We start from the raw sequence: 22,048 nt of genomic DNA on the forward strand, positions 1-22,048 counted from the left end.
TCAGACGCAATTAAATGGCTCGTGGGAACTTCGTCCGCCCCGATATTCCACGGATACCGAAACTGGATGATCGACGAAAGGAGGAAGCCTTCCAAATACCCCGGCAACAAGACGACTGGTGAAATCTGCAATCTTATTAAGCAGATACGTACATTGGAAGAGCTTATATGTCGAGGATTCGAAATGATGGTTACTAGGTACCGACCTGTGAGGCGAGGCTCGCGTCAGCCCTTGGCCCCTTTACTCGGGGTCGATTGGGGATAAGGCTAGCCCACGTTCTAGTCATATCTACACCAATAATATTCCCCACGTAGAGAATATCGCGATCTAGAAGGATCGCGTCTATCTTAGTATTTACGAATCAATTCCATCATTTGGAAATCTTCGTGGCGCTCATAATTTAAGTGGGATGATAAGCGGCAGAATCATAAGCATTAGGTAACCCAACCAGCCTGGAATTGAATCCTACAAGCTGAAATAGAACCTAAAACGCTGCAAAACATGACATATCACCAATTTGATCACAATGCAAGACAACTGAGATAGGACAAAAATAGTACTATTGCGCCAGAAGCTATAACTACATCTATAATATGAATATCCTATTCCCATTCACCGTACTTATAGAAACCTGTGCTATCCATGATCCTCCAATTATTCAATCAGACCGTTTCAGTAGTAATCAAGCATCCAACAAGTATCAGACCATCCTCATCTTCATATCGCAAAGTCTATCGACCGATCTTAAGAACCAAGGCTCCATCGCTCAAGCGGCTGCTCTAATCAACCACGAAGATATCAGATCGGCGTAAAAGTTTGTCGGTGGTTCATCTCTCTTTCTCCTTGACCAGGGCTATTCAAGTGTTTCCGATAAGGTTGAGTCAGTGGTGGGAAATGAGAGAAACTCGACTATACCATGAGAAAAGACAAACATGTCGAGGGAGATGAGTAAGGCACTCAAGCAAGACCAGTAGGCTCGAAGCTCTCGTGAGAGAGGGATGAATCAATCACATGAATGAGAGAGCCACACATACGAGAGCCACGCCGGAAGAACCAACACCCTGACAACCGGAGCCTATCGCTCCTCATGTTTAATGCGGTGCGAATCTCGGGGTTGATCGACGAAAGGGGAGTTTTCCAAGCTCATCAATTAGCGAGCGACTATCCTTCATTCGCATCGCCGACTGCTTAAAAACATCATCTCCAGAGGGTGGGGATAGCCTGGTGTGCACCGAGTGACCGAAGCACGGCCTGTAGGTTTCCATCCTTGTGCAGGGCCAGTTTCAAGAACCACGTGGTTGTCGCGCCTTCTGCTGTCGTCCCCGTAGATGAGGGTCGTGTCGTAGAGGTTACTGTTCTTGCGGGTAGCATAGCCTTGTTAAGAGTAACAACGATGAAGCAGCATAGTGTTTGTCGTGAATGATGGCTTCGATAGTGGGGCCTGAGGCATCGCTTGGATTGTGTAGAGAAGAACCAACTTGGTACCAAGAGACGCGCCATGTTGGAGTGGCGATAGGAGGTTCATGAATAGTGGTAAGAGTCGGCTAGGAGACGTTGGTTACATCAACCAAACTAGCCCGGTGTTGAAGACCCCTTTGTCGAATTGCTTCGGCATGAATCAAACGTCTAACCTGGAATCTGCTAATATTCCTAGGGCTTCCAAGATATCTGATTCTGGTGGTATCGGATGTTGACCCCTGGGTATTGTCTTGGGAGGCGAAGGGGGTAAGGGCATTCGTCGTCCTCGTGCGCTTCGAGTGTAAAGTGTCTGTATCTTCGCAGTGGATCCTCCGTGGCGTCCAGGTCTCCTTCGTCGATCCAGTATGCCGCCTCATGATCAAAACGAACATGGCCTTGAATATTGCATCCGCAATTGATCCACCGACCATATCTGTGGCCATGGCATACGGAGCCATGATGGTATCCCCGAATCCATCGTGATCTCAGTTGCAGAGGCAATTGTTGTATTGGCAAAACAAAGGCTAGCTCTCCTTCTGAGTTGATATGACTTCAGCTAGGCATGGTTATATCTATCGTTTAACGGAAACGGAGGATACACTGGGTCCAATCCTGAGGGCCAATCTATGATCGAAAATCGCTCGAGGGATCATGTAGGAATCCTCACCCTCCCACCATTGCTCTCTGGCCTCTGAAATGGGTTAACCCCCCGGGTATATCGCTCCAAAAATGGTCTAAACTCCCAGGTGCTTGGCCATGACAGATATCTATCAGGTTGACCCACCAGTCGAACCTGGCATGAACTGCCACCGGCTACCCGAGCCGAAACCCCCGAGGCCAGGAAATGCGACAGGGGCAGATAGCCCAGAGATCTGATCGTGGGATGGTGAATGACAAGAACCTCTTAGGAGGGGAGGATAGGGCTTCCAGTCGTGAAAAGGCGCCAAGAGGAGAGTCAATCCAAGAAGAGCTGGACGGGGACGAAAGAGATATTCTAAGCGCTGGACGGTCTTGCCAGTTGTAGGGGCAGACGCGCGAGATACCGTTAGAAAGACGACTGATGCCCTTTCCCTAGCTTGAATCAATGTTGTAGAGACAATCCACAAGTGTCAAACACCATCGAGTACAGACAGCCATCCTTCATCGTCGTCTATACAGGTCCAAGTGCCTGTCTCCAACAGCAGCCCCTCAGTCAGCAGGTGATAGACATCAGAAACGGAAAGGGTTAGAAACTTGAAGGTGAATTCTCTTAGTTGTGTGACTGGGGAGATGGTAATTGGTAGAGGTAGGTGATCGAGCATGCCCGACTAAGGAATGGATCTAGACGGATGTGAACTGAATATAGTCGATATCAAATACCCCGACCCTGTCGAAGGTATACCCTCTTTCCTTAGTTCCATCTCATTGCTGCCCATCCCCTCGTCAGCACACTCCTTGCACTGGGGGCCGAATCCCAAAGGCGACCATGGCAGTCCCTTCCCGGCGGGGCGGTTTCGGAGCAGCAGTAGGCTTAGGCGCGTATTGGTCCTCAGTATAAGTAACCACACGTTTGAAATCTTCGTGGAACTTGTATGAATCAACAACCCACTTAGGTAGAAGGGGTGTAGTATGTCTCCGTCCGAATTCTAGGAAGAGTGCAAAGGATTCCACAAAGTCGGTGATGTTGACAAGATCAATCCACATCCTAGGGCAACAACGATGAATTCTGGTGTAACAGGAAGAGTGTCCATACTGTCATGACTGCTAGCTGAAAGAAACAAACTGTACGATACAATATCGAGGTTGCATATCAAACGCCAATAGGCAGGGTCTCGGGGATCGAGGTTGACATCGAAGTCCTAAGCGCAGTGAGGGCGACGCCACTATCTGTCTCACAGTCGAAGTCGTTTCGTGGGGTAAGTTAGTATATATCGTCTCAGTGTGTGAAGAATATGGTAAAAGGGCAGAGAGAAGACAGACTTACTCTGAACCACTTGTGTTGCAGTCATGCTCCACCTAGGAGGCACCAATGCGCGGGATATTGCGAGCAGCGGCAGGCTCAAATAAGGTCAATGCATTCCGAGGTACCACTCGGGTTGAGTATGTTAATCGTCGATCGCCTTGGTTTGAATTGGCGCGATAGCGTAACCGCTAGGTGAAGGGTTTGAAGGAAGTGAATATGACGTTCTTCGCCAAGGTAGCAGAAGGTACCTACTCAGTACCAAGTGTAGATTGAATAATCTCGTAAGTAAAAATACCCTCGGCACGGCACGCCTGATCTCAGCCACCCGGTGTAACATCCGTACCGTAGGTTAGCATTATAGGCAGCGATCGCCATACTTGCGGAAGTCCGATGGGGTATCTGTGACTTGGTTAGAATCTGGCACGTCTTGTCAAGCAAGTACCTACCCAGGCTACCTGGAACTTACATTGACGACTTGATCTAGAACGTGATAGAAATCCGCCAGATGTCCTTTTTCCAGGTACCCAGTTAGTTCGTGCCCTCGTACTCGAATAAGTTGATTGCGGCCCCACGCCACTTGATCATTGTTGGCAATAGGACGTCATGCCCAATGGGTGATGCTCCCCTTTACCAGGCTCTCGAGCTCTCCTATGAGTCCTGAAAGGTCCAAGTAGGAGCTGTAGCAATAGTATCTGGTTGTATATGGCTAAGGTTGGTATCATAGTTAGTAGGTGCAAGAATATGGTATCTGTTGGAGTACTAACCTTGACGAAAACAGCATTGCCTAGTTAACGCATGGCCAAGTACAAGTGAGAAAACCCGAATAGATTGTGAGGATACCTGTAGGTGCAATTGAGTGTAAGTGAATTGCGATAAGCCTCTGGAAAGATGAGATTCCTGGAAGTTATCTCAAGGGCCGTCGGGACTGGTTCGACCTCGATTGATATCTCGAAGAAGCAATGTAACGACGCCAGTGGAGACAACAAAGACGAACTGTGCGTGATGGGAAAGAGCTTAATGCATCAATAAGATTGATTGACAGTGGTTGTGCCAACAATGAAGAAGCGATTGATGCCTTCATGAAGTAAATAAGTAAATACGTTAGCTGCTTCAGATGCGAGATGATAAAGAGACACGAACAATATTAATTGATGATGCCAACGCAGCCAAGGTGTAGGGTAGACTCAGAGGTCTAAGAGCGGGCAGCTCCCTAGATAGGTTAGCACCTTATAGAACATGAGTTGAATAATATTTGACTTACTTGGGGTGCTTGAGTAGCTAGGAGAAGATATTATTCCATTAGAATGGATGAAAGTGTAATAGCAGTACAATTGAGAAAATTGATGTTTGGGGAAATTAATGTGTCTTCTGATGGTCGAATTGGTAGGTGTGGTACATGAAGTAAACAATTCAACAATGGTGAGGATTTATGAAAGATGATGCAGAAGGATATGACATCAGGTAGTCTAAAGATACTAAGACCTTCAGTTAGCACCCACTATCTTATGTGTAAGTGACTTCCCTTGTACGTGTCAAGCACTCTGTACCCGCCAGATGAGGATTGGTACCGCGTAAATAGGGGACGGAGAAGGTGGAGCACACGGGATACACAAGGGAGGCGAGCACACGGGGCAAGAGGGGAATACAGGGCAGGCGGGAGAGATGGAGCACAAGGAGTATAGTGCAAACGGGGCAGGTGCTAGGGGCTGCTCACTGCTTGTTCAGGCGGGTGCGCAATGTTGACGTGATGCGTGGCAAGCGTGGTAAGATGAATATGCGTAAAGTGAGAGAGGGTATTAAGTAATCAAGACGGATGGACATGTGAATGTGAAATACCTCGATGATGTTGTGGAAGTTAATATGGGCGAGTTGTTGACATTGTGAGGTAGAGGCAGGACACGTAAAACATCCGTGATATCGACAACACGAGGACTTCCTTGGTTCTTGGTGATGATGGAGTGCCGGTAGGGGTGAAAGTGAGGACGGTGATGGAGATGATGATGAAGATGAAGGTAATGGTGAGTATGATGGAGGGAATTATAAAGGAAATGATAAGAAGAGAATATTCATAGGACTTACCATGGTTTGTTGTATTCTAGAGGTTAGAGATATTTTACCATGTAGGAGGGTTGATGAATAAGTATTAAAAGAAGAATCATGGTGTGCCTACATAACGTCCATGTTTGTTTGGGAGGTGGGGGTGTTGTATTGTGAAGAGGAGTCAGGAGTGATGAGTGATGAATGATGAAGGAAGAAGAATTTGAGAGGAAAAGGTGGGAGGGGAGAAGGCTTTATATAGACAAAACAAAACTCAGAAACTTACGACCAAACTCTTAAACGGCAATGGAGATGCCTTTTGATGCGCGGTTTAAACGAGTGACGTCTTCTACGTTCTTAAACTAAACTTAGTCGTCTCTATACGGCGTAAGAAAAAGGGGTCGCTCACAGGTATCGACTTTGTACTGACAAAGCCATAATGGCGGACTGATAACCTATAAGCGACATTAAAACGACGAGGCGATTAGCTATATGCTTTTAAATAAACGCGACGCTAAGTAAACGTTAATATAGACTCAATGAGTGATATAGAAAGCCTAAGAAGGTGCGAATTTCTTCGTAGCCTGGTGGTAACTCTTGTAAAGAGATTTTGGCTCACCCGACCCAAGATAGACTCTCACCGTAATTCGCGCAAGTTACCAGACGGCGAGGTATCTAATAACTACGTGTGAAGTGTGTAGGATACCTTAGAGGCGAGTTGATCATCGTGAGAAGATTTGTTGAAGCTTCTCAGGGGTTGATGTTTATTTCCCAACTCAAGCGAATCTTCCTATTATTAACATTTACAGGACCAAACTAAATGTCAATCAGCGCAAAGAACACGTCATTCTATGTGTATGTGAAGTCCTTTACTTGCTCAAGGAAGGCATACTGTCTTTGGATGATGATGGTTGGGATTGAGAGTGGGATGTTTGTTGGCCCTCTGTGGGGGCATATGGCTAAAAGTATGAGAGAATTTGCGTAGAGAGTTTAAATTAGGTGATGTCTGTACTATATAGAAAGATGGAGTTGTTGTGTTTGGCGATTGAACTAGAAATGGCATTTGATTGTAGTAGTAACTGAGTAGGTTACCATACGAAGCTTAGAGGCGGTAAATAAACTGGGTATAACGGAGAGATGTCCCCTCCCATCATACGGACAGTACGTTCTTATATATGAGCTGTTATTGATCTGGTATGATCTATATTGATAATAAATTACATGTATATATGCAGTGTATCCTGACCCTCCCAAGGAATTTCAAGGGTATTCATGAGAATAACAGTACTGAAAACGATCAGAAGCAGCTTTTTGAGCAAGAATAACTTAAGTTCCTTCTAAACCAATCAATACCCGACTTGCGGTGGTAAGCTGCTCAGAAACGGAATAAATTTCTTGATCACAGAGAAAGTCCAGTGTAACTAGAACCCTACAATAGGGGCAACCCTGTTGCAATTGTAATTCCAATAGGAGAACTTCATGTCTCTAGAGATACAACTTGGATAATTATTAGTATTACATAAAGCTATATGGCATGAGATTGGGCGCATTGACGCACCAAATACCTCCCCAGGACACGAAAGTGATGACTGAACTCTGTTGTCAATCATCAATATTTCCCGTACCGTGCCCCAACCCTTAATTACCTCGACCCGAAATTTGCTCACGTCGCAAAACACCAAATGTCTTTAGGCAGCTTAAGCCTGCTCGCTTTCTGATTCTAGCTGTACAGATATTAGGCCGCCCTCTTCCTGATCAGAAGTGAGCCGCTCTCTGAATAGGACTAACACGACCCGCACTATATCGGCGACAATTACCCATCAATTGGCTGATTGATTGATTATATTTGAGACATAAAATATCCCAAGAGGTATCATAGACATATGGATATATGTATAATCAGCGTCTTACTGAGCGATACGCTCGACGCGGTTGATGTTCATTGACGTCGGAATAAGCTTAACAGCCTAATGTTTGTAGCAGGCGTAGTATTAAGTTTCGTTTACGACCAATAAACGGGCGAATCGCCTAGTTTGGACCTAATAGCAACTCTATTCCCGAAGACCAACTGACATTTGTATCGAGTCGGCTAGCTTTATATGTGAAAACGGATCGCTTATAGGGGCAACAATCCCCAATCAACATAGAACATTACAACCCAACGCCTTATATGTAGTCTCAAATAGGGAGCATGTCTTCAGAAAAAAAACAAGACTTACCAGAACCAGGAACTTGCTTAGGCCCTAAAACCTTCCATCAACTTCCGATGTCCGCCCGCACGCCACCTGTCTCCCCGGCTCCACCGGGCACATAACACACTGAGGCTGCTAAATTTGCCTTCTCAACCTTAAACCTGCCAGTCGCTAGCTTAGTACTTAAGCAGATTGGCGAGGCCTCGTAGACGTAGTCTTCAAGAGCGGAGAGGTTCAGCTCAGCTCAGATAATTATCGACTTAGGAGAGCTCGGTGAGCGTATCTGTAGCCAAGGCTCTGAAAATGGCTCTCGGAGGTGCATGTGGTGACGAGTGAGAGTTCAGTAAATTTCCTTAGCTCAGTGGTGTCACGTAGTTCCACTGTAATCTCTGATTCTGATCGAGGTGTCAGTCAAAATCAATAAAATAAATATTAGTGGAAAAATGAAAGTGACGATGCGATTTGAGATTTTGTTTAATTAGTGAACATGATCTATTCGCTCGGCGCTAATCTGCTTGAACTGTTATCAAAAACATCAAATTAGTCAATGCTATGACCCGATTGTTGCTCGAATGCGAGGGCTGGCCTGTGGTCAGCGGGTAGTACACTTGAATCGTAGGCTGAAGTGGTTGGGAATGTCGTGACTTTTTTCCTGGTAGGCAACATCTGGACTTCGAATGTTCCCTGATTAGCATAGTATGTTATTCAATCAGTCGAACGAACAACGAACTTGAGGACAATTGGTTGGCCAGTAAATCATTTCCCAGCTACCTCGTCTAGACTTCATTCATCATGAAAGCGCAGCAAATGATTCTGTAAAACAAAAGCATCCCGTTTTCCCATTCCCATCTCTGAACGCCAGATAAGCAAGTGACTTCATCAAATCTAGATGGGTAGATGTAATGACTCTTCTATATCCCAGTCGCCTCACGATAGAAGGTCAGGCTTCTGTTGGCACCGGCTATGCAGAACATCTCGTTGCGTCCCGTTTTAGGTAACCACTTGACGGCCCAGATAGCCTTCTCTGTCTCGCTGTGTGTCGCTACACATACGCCTCTGTCAATTGACCACACCTTTACTTTGCCATCAAAGGCGCCACTGAGTAAGTACTCGCCCGTATCACTCCAGTCAATAGAAGTGATCCACGCCGTGTGGCCAGTCAAATTACCAACGTGTTCACCATGTTTAGTGTCGTAAACAGCAATGACACCTGCATCGCCGGCGGCAGCTAGTCGCGTTCCGGCTGGCGAGAAGGCCACGGTTCGGATTGGCTTGACAAGTCCTAGATCCCGATTAGTCATACGTAGCGAGAACGGAGATATATGACCATGCTAAGATGCGCGACTTACCGGGAAGCGAGTACTGCAACCGGCCTGTGTCATTGTTGAAAACATAGACAGCACCATTTTGATGACCAGACGCCGTGTACTTGCCATCGGGACTCAGGTCTACGCAAAGGCCAAAGGAACCGGAACCAGAGTTGCCAGTTTCATACTCTCGTAATCTTTCCGACCTATCACCTAAGAGATCCCAGACATTGACCCGCCCATCATAGGTAGTAGAAGCCAGGTACTGGCCGTTTTCGCTGAGTGCGATAGCCCACACCTCACCGACCCCTTTGCTTGAACCCTTAGCGGTATCTAATTCCCCATACGGTTCCCAGTCACTACCCGACTCAGCAAGTTTCCATATTTTTGCTTCGCCGCCAAACCCTGCCGAAGCTGCGATCTTCCCATCCTTAGAAACGGCGATGTGGTGACAGCCGAGCTTGTGTGCGCCCGTGAGAGATTGGCCAAGAGGGATGTTAGGTTGTGTGGTGGCGTGTATATGTATCGTTGAAGAGCCGCTAGCGGATAGGAGGGCTGTAGGAGTAGCCGCAAGAGAAAATATGTCGGTTATATGTGCTAAAGGCCATTAGCACGATGTATTATTGAAGCATGAGCTCGGAGCCTTGAGTTGAGAAAGACAATGCTCACCATTGTCGATGGTATGTGTCGTGAGATACTGCTTCGACTATATGTTTGTATATTATTAGTAGAGCGCAATTTCAAGATATGATTCCAATATTGATATTATACATACCATGATTGCTACCGACCCATAGGTGTGGATTTCCTTGAAGCTGTTGTATAGAGGGAGTGGTGGGGTTGATGATGGTCCAGCTAGAAATATTAAATGTGTACCTGAGCTATGGTGGGGTTAAAATGCCAAACAGAAAATTGGGGACTGGGGTGAGACTTCCATATCACATCTAGAATATTACATCACATCCTTCATTCCTGCCTTGCAACACCCCGGGTCTAGAGAGAAAGATTTAAGGTTTCGTTACTTCAAGTTAGTTTTTCATTTTTTAATGACTTCTAGGCAGATCCTCCCATATTCTCTAAGTAAAGGGAACCTCGCAAAGCAAGGTCGTTTGCATCCTACTTCATGAGAACAGCAAAGCTTATGCGAAACAGCCTTACACGGAATGGCATGTGGTTTCCATTGTACATGTATATTACAGTCAATATCTACTGCAGATATTCCTTACTCCTATACCGAAACGCCGGTAGTATGCACAAATTCCACTTTGCTTCATGTTTGATTTGTATGACTGGTAGTGGTTATATATTTTCCCGTAGCCCTTGTGGAACAAATCTACGTATCATTTTGTTTTTGCCTTGAAATCACTTTCCAGCATACCTCCAAGATCTAGGCTCATAACAGTCAGTATTTTGCCAATGAATATGGGTAGAGAACAACTTACGAGCCATGCAACTGGGGCATAGTGTGTGCATCTTCTTTACCTTCCCACAAGCTGGACACCTGTTAAGTGATGTAACATCCTTCAAAGCCTTGCCTGCCAACTGCCTATGTCTCTTCTTCATATGTGATGTCTTTTTCTTGGGCACTGCTCGGAGTATCCCTTCCCATATATCACCTAACAGCTCGGGTATTCTTGAGATGGCAGCGGGGATGGCGATAGCGAGCTCGGGTAACAACGGCAGTGGCGATTTTTGCGCTTGTTGTGTGTAGATGGCAGTCAATCGGAAAGAGGAGTTGAAGCTGCTCGAGGCTATTCTCGGAAAGAGGGAAGAGAAAACTGAGGCTATTCGCAGTTGCTGTATGGCGGCCATGGTTGGTGATTTGAACGGGCGAATTGCCCGCTGTTGCCGGAATTGAAGAGATCTAGATTATCGCATAAATATAGTGGCTCTTTCCGACTATGTATCTCGGGTTTCACTTCGTATGCGAAGACTATGATTGGTATTTGCGATCGTGAATGAGTATGTCGTCCGTTGAGAGCACTTGAGCTTATCGTCATCTAAAAAGTTTCTAGCGCAAAAGATCGATTTGATAGGTCAGTAGCTTCCAGTTTTCCCAATCCTAGTGGCCATCTGCCCATCAGCCGGCATCAAAGCACGTACGACTCTGAGACCCCGGCTACGACCCGCTTTAGTTAGTATGCACGGACTTAATTCAACCTATCATAACCTGCCAACCCCCTTTCCCCTTTCTTCTGGTGCCCAGCCTAATCTGCACCTTCTTTAAGGAAATTATTGTTTGGCAGGAAATCGCAGGGAGCAATCAAGAGAGGATCCATTCCCCTTCACGTCGAAAAAATTACCAACCGACACGAACCTTTAACCTTCTCTTCTTCATCATCATCAACTTCAAATTCTGCCTAGCATCAGAGCTCATCTCGTCTTACTCTGATATTCGTTCGTTCTTCCAATTGCCAAAGTAGGCTATTTCTTGGAATAGGAGTGACATTTTAATCCATTCATTAATTTGATCGGATAAAGCAGAAGCAATGGCGACGCAAACCATCTACCCTAACAGCCACGTCGGTTTCGACAGCATCACCTCTCAGATTGAGCGCAAGCTCTTGAAGAGAGGCTTCCAGTTCAACGTCATCTGCGTTGGTAAGTTATCCCTTAATTTTTTAAGCTATATGCAGGTTGTCCGATGACCGCTATTTCAACATCGCGACCTAGTTCGTATAGCTGACGTGTCTCGTGTTGTGCTATAGGCCAAACTGGTTTGGGAAAATCGACTCTGATCAACACCATCTTCGCATCCCACCTTATCGACTCCAAGGGTCGATTGGTTCCCGATGAGCAGATTCGATCTACCACCGAGATCCACCCCGTGTCGCACGTTATCGAGGAGAATGGCGTCCGCCTGAAGTTGAACATCGTCGATACCCCGGGCTACGGCGATTTAGTCAACAACGACCGCTGCTGGGACCCCATCGTCAAGTACATCAAGGATCAGCACTCCGCGTACCTACGAAAGGAGCTCACAGCACAGCGAGAGCGTTACATCCCGGACACCCGTATCCACTGCTGCTTGTTCTTCATCCAACCTTCTGGACATTCCTTGAAGCCCATCGACATTGTTGTGTTGAAGAAGCTTTCGGATGTCGTCAACGTCGTACCCGTCATTGCCAAGGCCGATACCTTGACTCTGGAGGAGAGACAGGCTTTCAAGGAGCGCATTAAGGAGGAGTTTGCTTTCCACAACCTCAAGATGTACCCCTACGACAACGACGAGCTTGATGAGGAGGAAAAGTCTATTAACACTCAGATCAAGGTAATTCATATGCATACTTCTCATACTGTGACATTTACTAATACTATATCCAGAGCCTCGTCCCTTTCGCTGTTGTCGGTTCCGAGAAGTCGATTATCGTCAACGGCAAGCAAGTCCGCGGCCGTCAGAACCGATGGGGTGTTATCAACGTTGAGGACGAGAACCACTGCGAATTCGTCTACTTGAGGAACTTCTTACTCCGAACGCACCTCCAGGATCTCATCGAGACCACTTCACAGATCCACTACGAGACTTTCCGTGCCAAGCAATTGTTGGCGCTCAAGGAGAGCAGCGCACAAGGCCACGGAAGCCGTCCGATCAGCCCCGCCGCGGATCGCGAGATCAGCAGGAGCTCTCAACGAATGACCATGAATGGTTACTAATTATTCGTTCCTTTTTGTGTCTGCTTTCTACGAGGCGTTCCTCGGTTTCAGAGGCTTTCCCATCCTTGCGAGAGGTCCCTAATTACCCCCTTACGACTATTACAATGATCTACTCACCGATGGCTATGGCGTGACATTGGGAGGGCAGCTCATTTCAAGAATGGCCATGATAATCCCAAAAGTTAATTTGGGATGGGATACCAAAATTTTCTGTGTGGAAGACGAGTGTGCGTTAGGAGGCGTGTTCTAAATGAAGGCCTACATGACTGACCCCCTATTGGGTTGTCCGAGCCTTGTTATGTGTGTTTTGGCCAAGCATACAGTTATTCCATCTACACAGTCTGGCGACTCGACGTTCTTATTATTTCCTTTTTTTAGTATTCCCCCGAAGCTCTATTCATCTTCTCTAAAGCTGCTAAGATTAATCCGTGGTCAAGCCTCTTACTGTACTCTAATAGAGTTCGCTCTGATACCTGATGGAATAAATACGAGACTTATGCCCAACACCCCTTTTTGGACTTGTGAATTCTAAACCACATCTTGCTCTTTGGTATATAATCCCTAACCGTTATTAGGTAGTATTGTCTATCATCTAGATCCAGATCGGCTCCAATCGAATTATATAGAATTTCCAGTCTATGCAAGCGGCTTGTAAACAAAATCTTCTAACTCCTTGTAGGCCTTGTCGAGGTTATCGTTGACAATGATTATATCATGCACGCCCGGGGTATCTGCATATTCGAGCTCCTCCTTGGCTCGATCCAGTCTGGTTTGGATGGACGCTTCCGATTCGGTGCCCCGGCCGCGCAGTCGCTTTTCGAGCTCCTCGAAACTTGGGGGCTTAATGAAAGCAAAGCGCGCTTCTATGCCGCTCTTCTTAATTTGTTTGACTCCCTAAATTTTGCGCAGTATCGTTTAGCATGTTAACCTACTACAGCGTAGGTCTTACTATATCGTAAATATCCCTTCTTTCCACCAAAGTTTCCTCTTCTTTCGACTAGTAATGCGACATTGTAGAAATTCAGGACTCACTTCCATCTCGATATCCAAGACCACAACACGCCCCTTAGCGGTCTGGTCAGCAATAGTCTGCTTAGAAGTGCCGTAGCGGTTTGACCCGAACTGGGCGTGCTCGACGAAACCGTCGGCCTTGACCAAGGCCTCAAACTCGTCCATGGAGACGTAGTAGTAGTCGACGCCGTGGGCCTCCCCAGCACGCGGCGACCTCGTTGTGTGAGAAACTGATAGCGCGAAACATTCCGGGTGCGAGTCGAAGAGTCTCTTGAAGAGCGTGCCTTTCCCTACACCTGAGGGACCAGATATTACGACCGGGCGGTGGTCTTGGGGGAGTGTTGCTGCTGAGGGTGGCGTATTAGCGGGGTTCCAGTCTGACTGTTGCCACTTTCTCTACATGACACGCATGATACGAATTCGAGTTCGAGTTCGTAAATTCGGTGGCTAGAGGGTGGAGGGACAGAGAAACACGGGAAACACACCAGGAGCCATGATTGTTGCGCTTCTTTGGGCGGGGGTGTGAGCGTGGGCCGCCAACGACGACGATGCGCAACGGAGGAGGCGGGGAGAGGGTACGGGTTTATGAATACAGAGTCTACGCAAGGAGGATGCCGTCGAATAGGTAAGCATATGATGATTATTTCGGCCGATTTGTACCGCCACTCTTTTTTTCTCCTTCGTTGTCACACAACAGAATGACTGCAGTTAATTGATACGGATACAGCCCGGAGGTAGTGGACCCTCAGATTTTCGCTGTCCTAGCATAAACCCCGCTAGTTTGGGGTTTGTGGTGAGGCTGGTGCATTTTGCCCAATGGTGGCTAATGCATGCGCTCAGTGCCCAGTGATGCATGATTGTGGCTGGTGCATCTGAATCAAATGTGGAGGTTGGCGCTTGCCGCTGTTCTGCATTAGAGCATGTCCGCAATTCCATTCAATTTGGCACTCGGCGCCGTCTCGACGCTAGTACCGATTTCGATTGACGAGTGCTCCCTAAAACAGGGGTTTGTCTAGCACAACTCAGGGACCCCGGAATTTTTCCCTCTTTTTTTTTATTCTAACAAATTTGAATGGATTCCAGATCGCATGGATCTTCAGGGGAAATAAGCCAAATGGACTAATGGCACCGAGGCGGACCTCGAGGGCGAATTGCGATTGTCGCCGGTATCCACGCGCACAGAAAACAGACGGTGTTTCATCACTCCTACAAACCTGCGCCCATATCTGCATGGAAGAACGGCTGTGACGTCGTTGTAGAACACTCCGAAACTGAGACATCGACGAACAAGTGGAGGGTAAAGAAAAACTACAAGGAATAGCCTATCCCTTTTTGCCAAGATGAAGGTGGTAATTGTTAGTGAGGTACATCGCACTTCGTGGCGCTCGTGGGTCGTGGAATACCACCACTAATATACAACACTAATACCACAATAGAAGTTGACCCTCGTACACCCGATGGATTTGACAACATATTTTGACCTAACCTACCCTTGGTATTACCATACAACGTAGTAGGCAGGTAACAGACGCTTCACCCGAGACCTCCAATAGGCTATAACGGCATCATTGGCATCATTGGCGCCATTGGCATCGTTGGCATCGTTTGCATCTATGTTCTCGTTATTCTCGTATTAAAGCTTATGGAAAAGAATATGCTAGACCGCCAGCCAGTTTGTTAGAAGTGGGCAGGTAGGTAAAATAATATTTGTTTTCTTTCTGGGGAATGATCAACCCCAATATATCACCTATGTGGTTGCATCCCATAGTCCTGATTGGGTCGGGTTCAAAGAGGCAGTTTGCGAGTAACGAGAAAACAGAAACGGCACAGCTACCAACAAGCAGTATAACAGGATGCAACAAATAAATACTAGCAGCATGTAGTAAAAAGAGAAAACAGAGAAAAGTAGATCATTTGATCCATCAGGAGTAATTAGTAGGTATATCGGTGAAACTACCTACACTACATAGTACAAGATTAAGTAGGGATCAATCATGAAGTGTTCATGGATTCGCATAAATCTCGACAGTGTTTTTTGATGGTGTCATCTTATAGAATACGGTGGGTTTTAGTGTTCTTACCCGTCTGACGGGTGGTAAAATAGCAACAAAAATCAACAAACTACAGAAAACACAGTTAAATACAGTGTGAGCGGATAGAACCTAATTAGGTCTAATTAGGTCAGATTATCTAGTGCTAGTGTCAGTGAGAGCAAAAGGGACGGGCCAATTCTAGTTGAGTTACCGCTAACTTCGTATTTATGGAGCTTTCCTACTTGGGATGGATCTTGAAGTGTTTGACCAATCAAGTTCCCCACCGCGATTTATTACTGCAACAAAGCCGCCCTTGTCAGCTGCTAAAAACCCCTCGTAAGGTGCAGGTGCAGACGAGACCGAAGACAATGATTGGCATCGTGTCAAATGTACCCAGGTAACATTCGCTTGTGTTGTACCTGCACTCACTTTCCTTCCCAAGCACCTACTCCAATCATTCGACTATAGGTATCTTACCTTTTCTCCCTCCCTCTTGTACCCAACCCTCTGTCACTCTTTCCCAATCATCAATTTACCTTATTCTTAACTCGCTTCTTTTTCTCGACACTTTCTGTCAAGGATCACTCTCTTTAGTCCTTTTTACAACAATCGTTTTTTGGCCACCGGCCTATTCTAGTCGCTCTCTCAGATACCTATTTAAAAAAGACTACATTGTGTCGATCGCGATAGTCTGCAACGGTGGAAAATAAACGACCTTGGTAGATATTTATTAGGAAACACCGAGATCTACCATCAACACTAGAAAAGAACTTCACCACGTCCAAGTTCTAACCACACCCAACCTATAGGAATTCACGTCTAACAATGTTCGTGAAATCCGCGCTCGTCGCCTTAGGCGGCGCAACCCTAGCGGCTGCTGTCACACCTCTCGAGGTTCAGGGCAGTCAGTTCGTAAACTCGAAGACCGGAGACGCATTCCAAATCGTCGGTATGGCTTATCAAATTGGTGGAAGTGCCGGTTATGATCCAAGTCATGGAAAGGATCCTCTATCTAACGGAGCTATCTGCAAGCGTGATGCCGCGCTCATGCAAAATTTGGGAGTGAACACAATCCGAGTCTACAACTTGGACCCTAACCTAAACCACGACGAATGCGCCAGTGTCTTCAATGCTGTAAGTTTAACTATGTCAACCACTCGCGCTATTTTATACTAACCGTATCACTCAGGCGGGCATGTACATGATCATCGATGTCAACTCGCCCCTCGCTGGCGAGTCTCTCAACAGTGGTGCGCCTTGGGAGTCGTACTATGCTGGTTACTTGAACCGAACCTTCGCTATTGTCGAGTCCTTCAAGTCTTACCCCAACACTCTCGGATTCTTCTCCGGTAACGAAGTCATTAATGATGTCAAGACCGGCGCTACCGTCCCCCCTTACGTTCGTGCTGTCACCCGTGACCTCAAGAACTACATCAAGAACCATGCGGACCGCGCTATTCCCGTTGGATATTCCGCCGCCGACGTCCGTGACGTCCTCGAGGATACCTGGAACTACTTCCAGTGCGCCATCGATGGCGATGCCAACGACATGTCTCGATCTGACATGTTTGCCTTGAACAGCTACTCGTGGTGCGGTGAAAGCACCTTCCAGGAGTCCGGATACGACCAGCTGGTTGCCTTGTTCAAGTCAACTTCCGTTCCCGTCTTCTACTCTGAGTTCGGTTGCAACACCCCCTCTCCCCGTGTTTTTACCGAGATCGGCACCATCTACGGTGATCAGATGACGGGAGTTTTCTCAGGTGGCGTCGTGTACGAATACGCCCAGGAGAAGAACAACTATGGTCTTGCTCAGTGCAACGACGATGGAACCGTTGAGCTCCTTTCTGACTTTGCTACTCTCCAAAGCCAGTACAAGAAGGTTGACTTCACCAAGGTTCAAGCTGTCAAGGCTGTCAACTCTAAGGTTTCCGCTCCCGTGTGCAAGTCTAGCTTAATCAAGGAGAAGGGATTCTCTAACAACTTCACCCTCCCTGCTGTCCCCCCTGGAGCTCAGACCATCATTGACAACGGTGTCTCCCCTAAGCCCAGCGGCAAGATCGTCTCTATCAGCGATTACTCTGTCACCCAAAGTGTTAAGGATGCCAACGGCAAGGCTGTCTCGAATCTTGCTGTCAAGCCCCTTGCTGATGACGCCTCCAACACCCCCGGTACCACTAGCAGCAGCACTTCCTCCTCAAGCTCATCCGGCTCTTCTACCTCCGGCAACGCTGCCCCCACACTGTCACCTCAGGGCGCCGCCTCTGCCGCAGCCATGATTATCCCGGCGGTCGTCGCCTTGTGCTTCACCGCGGGTTTCACGCTGATCTAGGCAATCGGTTGAATAGTCGTCTGAATAATGAAGTTTTGCCTTGTTTTTTCCACTAAGTATAGAAGTGGGGTATGACCGTGCTTTTTTGATGTGTTGCTTTATTCCCCCTCTTGTAATTGTTTTTCGGACGTAGGCACAGGGAGGTTAGGGCTTCTTTGTATCTTAGGTTACATGTGCGCTTTTGTGCAGTACATAAGAAGTCCAATTTTGGTATCTTTTTTGACAACGCTCTCTCCAGTTCCTTGTACATACGCCATCTGGTGATTCGAACGAGTTGGGTGACAAGATCTATCAAAAGAGCCCCTGTGCCTGAGTTGAAAGCGGCGGATAGATGTTTTCGATTCTAGAATATAATGAAAATAAAACTGGACAGTTGAAAATTTAAGTGCCGATAGTTTTTCGAGTCTTTGTGATTCGCCATGTGCTTTGCTATTGTTATATGCATGAATAATCATTAAATCGGCATTTGTTCAGAGTACATTACGTCGGTTTCTGATATCCTGTGATGCTATTCCCCAATGGATTCCATCCCCTATATCCAGCCTAATCTACAGCCTCGTTGGGTTGAAATGCTCAGCCCCGTAGTGTATTAATTAGTGTAGGTTCATATTTGCCTCTCAAATTATGAATTATACATCATACATACGTAGGTATTGAAATTTCCATGTCGTATTGGCTTAGAGTCTTCAAGTTAATTACATAGTAGCCAAGTTCTTATGTTAGTGTCATCATAGCCCCTTTCAGAGTAATTCCCACGTCAGCAATCACCAGTTTCTCAACAAGATATTTCATGATTGAAATATAGATTGGGATTCCTCTCAAGTTCAATCTGAATTATTTAGTAGATCGAGATCGGTGGGTGACGCGAAGGTGGATAAGTGCCATAGCACCAATCCAGCTCTGCCACGACTATGACTGGGCCCTACTGGGCTTATTACTCACAGCCTTGAGGTATTTAGAAAAGAAATGCATATAAAGACGTGCGACTATAGAATCCATGTGCCTTAGTCTTTGATGAATAAGTTAACGTAAGCAGCACATATTCACAATGGCGACCATCCAGACAATAGTCAACGAAGCGAGCGAAATGATCACAATAGAGACAGTGCAGAACAAATATATGACAGAATATATCTGGGTCATGAATACATTATCTTATTGGATTGGTCAGAGCTTTTCTAGAACAAAGAACTATGAGACAAGCAATCCGTAAGTATTATTTCAGCAGTTCCCATTGGCCAGGCCCAGTTCATAACCATTGTGTCGGCTTGCTTTCCTGAGGTAATGTGCGCTGATTACCCGAATAACCGTGCCACTTGCTAATTACGTGGGTAGCAATGGTGATTATGGGTCCCAAATATGGAGTTGGCGGTAACATCTGAAGATGACCTTCGAGAAGTGTTCTGTCAATTTTGACTAGGTGCGATACGGCGGGCGCTGGTATAAGTGTACGGGGTAAACCATCGTTGTCCCTCCTGCGACTTCAGACATAATCGGGGAAGGTGGCGGGTGGCATATGGTAGAACAGGATGACCGGACTCTTCAGAATTGTTCAACGTTGTCCAGGACACGTCCGAAATTCTCAGGTCCATATCACAAGATGAATCACAACAACACACAGATTGTGCTTCCAACTCCGCCACTCATTCAAAAGAAATTCTCTAATAAACAGACTCCTCGCCCTTGCGGCGCCTTCTAGCAACATGTCAACAACACGCCGCGTTCGAGATATCCTAGACGCAACAAGAGACCACATATCCATCATGTCAGGAAGATACCGCATCTCGCCTATTGACTTCGACCAGCTCTATGAGCTGTACCAAGAAGACACCTCTGCCAAGGGACTCTATGAGTTCATTGTCGACCGTAAGTATAGATTGCCATATACCAGAATTTCCTATGATGCTTGCTGACATATCTTTCCCAGACCCAATCACCCATAGCATAGCGGGTAGACTTAACGCAAGGCCTATTGATGTGCTCGCAACTATGGTTGGCAAGACAGTAGACACCTGTCAAGAAGAGTTGGAGGCTGGTAAGCACATCTCAGAAACTATTACTCAAAGGCGGAAATCATAGGGTAAGTGTGACTAACCGCCTGCGCAGAGAAAAAACTATACCAAGCGGCCGCAGAGAGAGCTGCAGCGAAAGCAAAGGACAAGAAACCAGAGGGTCTGGAAGCCATCAAGGAAGGGGAGAAGCCGCAAAACAACGAAGATGGCAATCTAAAAAAGTGATGGAACTCATGGATTCCGTAATCTTTGTTCACCGGAAAGGAGTTTAGGGATAAGGGCGTTGGGATGGTAGACTGCACATCTGGGCGGACTAGTCTTTTAGCCGGATGGGATTTCATATACAACAAGTTTATACCCTTCCTGCAATAAGGATCTTCTTTGTCGGGCTTAGAATTACCTTCAAGTGCTTTTTAAATACTAATTTTCTTACCAGCTATAGGGCTTTCCCTACGTGCTACCTACAGCGATGTGTGTGACGATCTTACGTGTCAATTCGTTTTCAACATCACTAAGCATGTAACGCAAATTCGCTGTTGTCGTATCTACTACCTACCACCACTATTTTATCGGTAGGTATCTGGTGCCATGTTCTCGGTTTTCTCCCACTTGGTACCGTATTGCTTGTGCTATTATTGGATTCCTTGTATTTACCCCTTAACCCCACCACTTGCGGAAGGCATACAACGTCCATCCCATCAACCAGGTAAGAGCTCATATTAAATCAGAGATATGGCCTGTGTATTGAGTAAGCGAGTACCAATGGATTTTATAGACTTACCTAGGCAGTTGCTTTGCAAATTAGTAGGTAGAGGAGACCTCTTAAGCCTGTCTCTTCGAAAGGATAGGGAAACAGCACTAAGTAGTAGGGGGTACTCGCCTGTTAACACCACCAGTGAACCCCTTCCCTCTTGAATAGGGGCCCCAGAAAGTCGAGAGCCACTCTTCTTAGACAACCTATCACCCGCTTTTGCATTTATGTGAATGTCCTTTTTTACAATGCGAGGGCTACCCTGTTCTAGGGTTGCAAGACCACGCGAATTCCTTCTCTTTCAAGATGAACGACGCTATCGTCAACCTCGATAGTCTCCTTCCCTCTCCCCTAATATTCTGGAATAGGCGGGGGCACACGGGTACCCCTCTTGGACGGGATAGGGACCCTCACCGGAACACAGGTCTGTCATATAGATAATTTGGATTCCTTCTTTGAAAATTTTCAACTTGCCCACAACACCAAATCTCCCTAGCTCCCCCCCATTCCCAACACAAGCTAATTACCACATTTTCTTGTGCTCAACCATTATCGATCACCACCATGCCTGATGAGAAGGATCTCGAAAGTGGTCACAATAGTGACCAGGAGGTTGGCGAAAATATTGACCGAGAGATTGACCAGGAGATTGACCAGGAAACCAACCAGGAGGATGGCAACGTGCCTGAAGCCGATGTCTGCCTTGATCCCGAGGACGAGGTCCACCAGCAGATCGACTGGGCCATCTGTCTCCAGATCTGCCTCGACCATCTCACGCTTAATGACAACGAATGGTCCCCTCTTCGAGGTACGTATCTATATTCTATAAGTAATCTGCGACTCTCACGCCGCGAGGTACTAATTAAAGATGGCAGACAACTTCTTCATTACGATCGCAGTTCTTCTAGGCATGGGTCCGGATGACCTCGTCCAACTCCTGAGTCACCACGACCTCCAATATGGCCCTTTACGCTTCCTGGAAATTTACATTGACCTCATGCTATCCAGTAAGCCTAAAGAACCACCGATTTGGGAATAAAGAAGGCTAATTTTAGATATTCTAGGCATCGCTGAACGCCTTACATCCCATGCAGGCGAGGATGCAGGCAAGGATGGAAGCGAGGATGAAGGCGACAACGATTCTGGTATCGAACCTGATGCCGAACCCGAAGTCGAACGCGATGCTGAACCCGAAGCCGAACGCGATGCTGAGCGCGATATGGGATCCGAGAAGCAGTGAAGCATGAGAAGAATACGCGCTCAGAGAACATGACAACGGCACTAATAATTTCTGAGCTGTAAACCTCTGAGATCATGGGATC

The 22,048-nt window shown here is 46.6% G+C and overlaps 6 protein-coding genes across 6 annotated transcripts; 3 read left to right on the plus strand and 3 right to left on the minus strand.

The window, feature by feature from the left end:
- Positions 1–1,197: 1,197 nt before the first annotated feature.
- On the minus strand, positions 1,198–1,500 carry GGS22DRAFT_188266 (uncharacterized protein; the record flags this gene model as incomplete). The annotated part of the gene is made up of 1 exon (XM_047964708.1): positions 1,198–1,500. One exon carries the CDS (start codon positions 1,498–1,500, stop codon positions 1,198–1,200), a length of 303 nt encoding a protein of 100 aa, XP_047818824.1.
- A 6,932-nt stretch (positions 1,501–8,432) lies between these two features.
- GGS22DRAFT_200087 (putative meiotic recombination protein Ski8/Rec14) lies at positions 8,433–10,748 on the minus strand (the record flags this gene model as incomplete). Its single annotated transcript, XM_047966392.1, has 6 exons — positions 8,433–8,911; positions 8,979–9,533; positions 9,606–9,642; positions 9,712–9,791; positions 10,315–10,323; positions 10,379–10,748. 6 exons carry the CDS (start codon positions 10,746–10,748, stop codon positions 8,541–8,543), a joined length of 1,422 nt encoding a protein of 473 aa, XP_047818825.1. The 3' UTR covers positions 8,433–8,540.
- Positions 10,749–11,212: 464 nt separating this feature from the next.
- GGS22DRAFT_162458 (Septin-type guanine nucleotide-binding (G) domain-containing protein) lies at positions 11,213–12,966 on the plus strand. The gene is made up of 4 exons (XM_047961224.1): positions 11,213–11,355; positions 11,418–11,537; positions 11,645–12,207; positions 12,261–12,966. The coding sequence occupies exons 2-4, from the start codon at positions 11,426–11,428 to the stop codon at positions 12,588–12,590; spliced, it is 1,005 nt and encodes a 334-aa protein (XP_047818826.1). The 5' UTR covers positions 11,213–11,355; positions 11,418–11,425; the 3' UTR covers positions 12,591–12,966.
- A 260-nt stretch (positions 12,967–13,226) lies between these two features.
- GGS22DRAFT_188270 (guanylate kinase) lies at positions 13,227–14,096 on the minus strand (the record flags this gene model as incomplete). Its single annotated transcript, XM_047964709.1, has 3 exons — positions 13,227–13,484; positions 13,623–13,948; positions 14,087–14,096. The coding sequence occupies 3 exons, from the start codon at positions 14,094–14,096 to the stop codon at positions 13,227–13,229; spliced, it is 594 nt and encodes a 197-aa protein (XP_047818827.1).
- A 1,997-nt stretch (positions 14,097–16,093) lies between these two features.
- Positions 16,094–18,348, plus strand: GGS22DRAFT_162469 (glycoside hydrolase family 72 protein). Its single transcript, XM_047961225.1, has 2 exons — positions 16,094–16,768; positions 16,824–18,348. Exons 1-2 carry the CDS (start codon positions 16,460–16,462, stop codon positions 17,961–17,963), a joined length of 1,449 nt encoding a protein of 482 aa, XP_047818828.1. The 5' UTR covers positions 16,094–16,459; the 3' UTR covers positions 17,964–18,348.
- A 1,318-nt stretch (positions 18,349–19,666) lies between these two features.
- On the plus strand, positions 19,667–20,200 carry GGS22DRAFT_200089 (uncharacterized protein; the record flags this gene model as incomplete). Its single annotated transcript, XM_047966393.1, has 3 exons — positions 19,667–19,829; positions 19,891–19,998; positions 20,070–20,200. The coding sequence occupies 3 exons, from the start codon at positions 19,667–19,669 to the stop codon at positions 20,198–20,200; spliced, it is 402 nt and encodes a 133-aa protein (XP_047818829.1).
- Between the last annotated feature and the right edge of the window lie 1,848 nt (positions 20,201–22,048).

The sequence above is a fragment of the Annulohypoxylon maeteangense genome (genome assembly GCF_022496945.1).
Source record: "Annulohypoxylon maeteangense strain CBS 123835 unplaced genomic scaffold GGS22scaffold_8, whole genome shotgun sequence".
NCBI classification, from domain to species: Eukaryota; Fungi; Ascomycota; class Sordariomycetes; order Xylariales; family Hypoxylaceae; genus Annulohypoxylon; species Annulohypoxylon maeteangense.

Excerpts from the sequence above, each read along its gene's own strand:
- GGS22DRAFT_162458 (XM_047961224.1), top strand. The coding sequence starts at position 11,426 with ATGGCGACGCAAACCATCTACCCTAACAGCCACGTCGGTTTCGACAGC. Across the intron at positions 11,538-11,644 it reads GTTCAACGTCATCTGCGTTG|GCCAAACTGGTTTGGGAAAA; the intron begins GTAAGTTATCCC and ends GTTGTGCTATAG. Across the intron at positions 12,208-12,260 it reads CTATTAACACTCAGATCAAG|AGCCTCGTCCCTTTCGCTGT; the intron begins GTAATTCATATG and ends TACTATATCCAG.
- GGS22DRAFT_162469 (XM_047961225.1), top strand. The coding sequence starts at position 16,460 with ATGTTCGTGAAATCCGCGCTCGTCGCCTTAGGCGGCGCAACCCTAGCG. Across the intron at positions 16,769-16,823 it reads GCGCCAGTGTCTTCAATGCT|GCGGGCATGTACATGATCAT; the intron begins GTAAGTTTAACT and ends CGTATCACTCAG.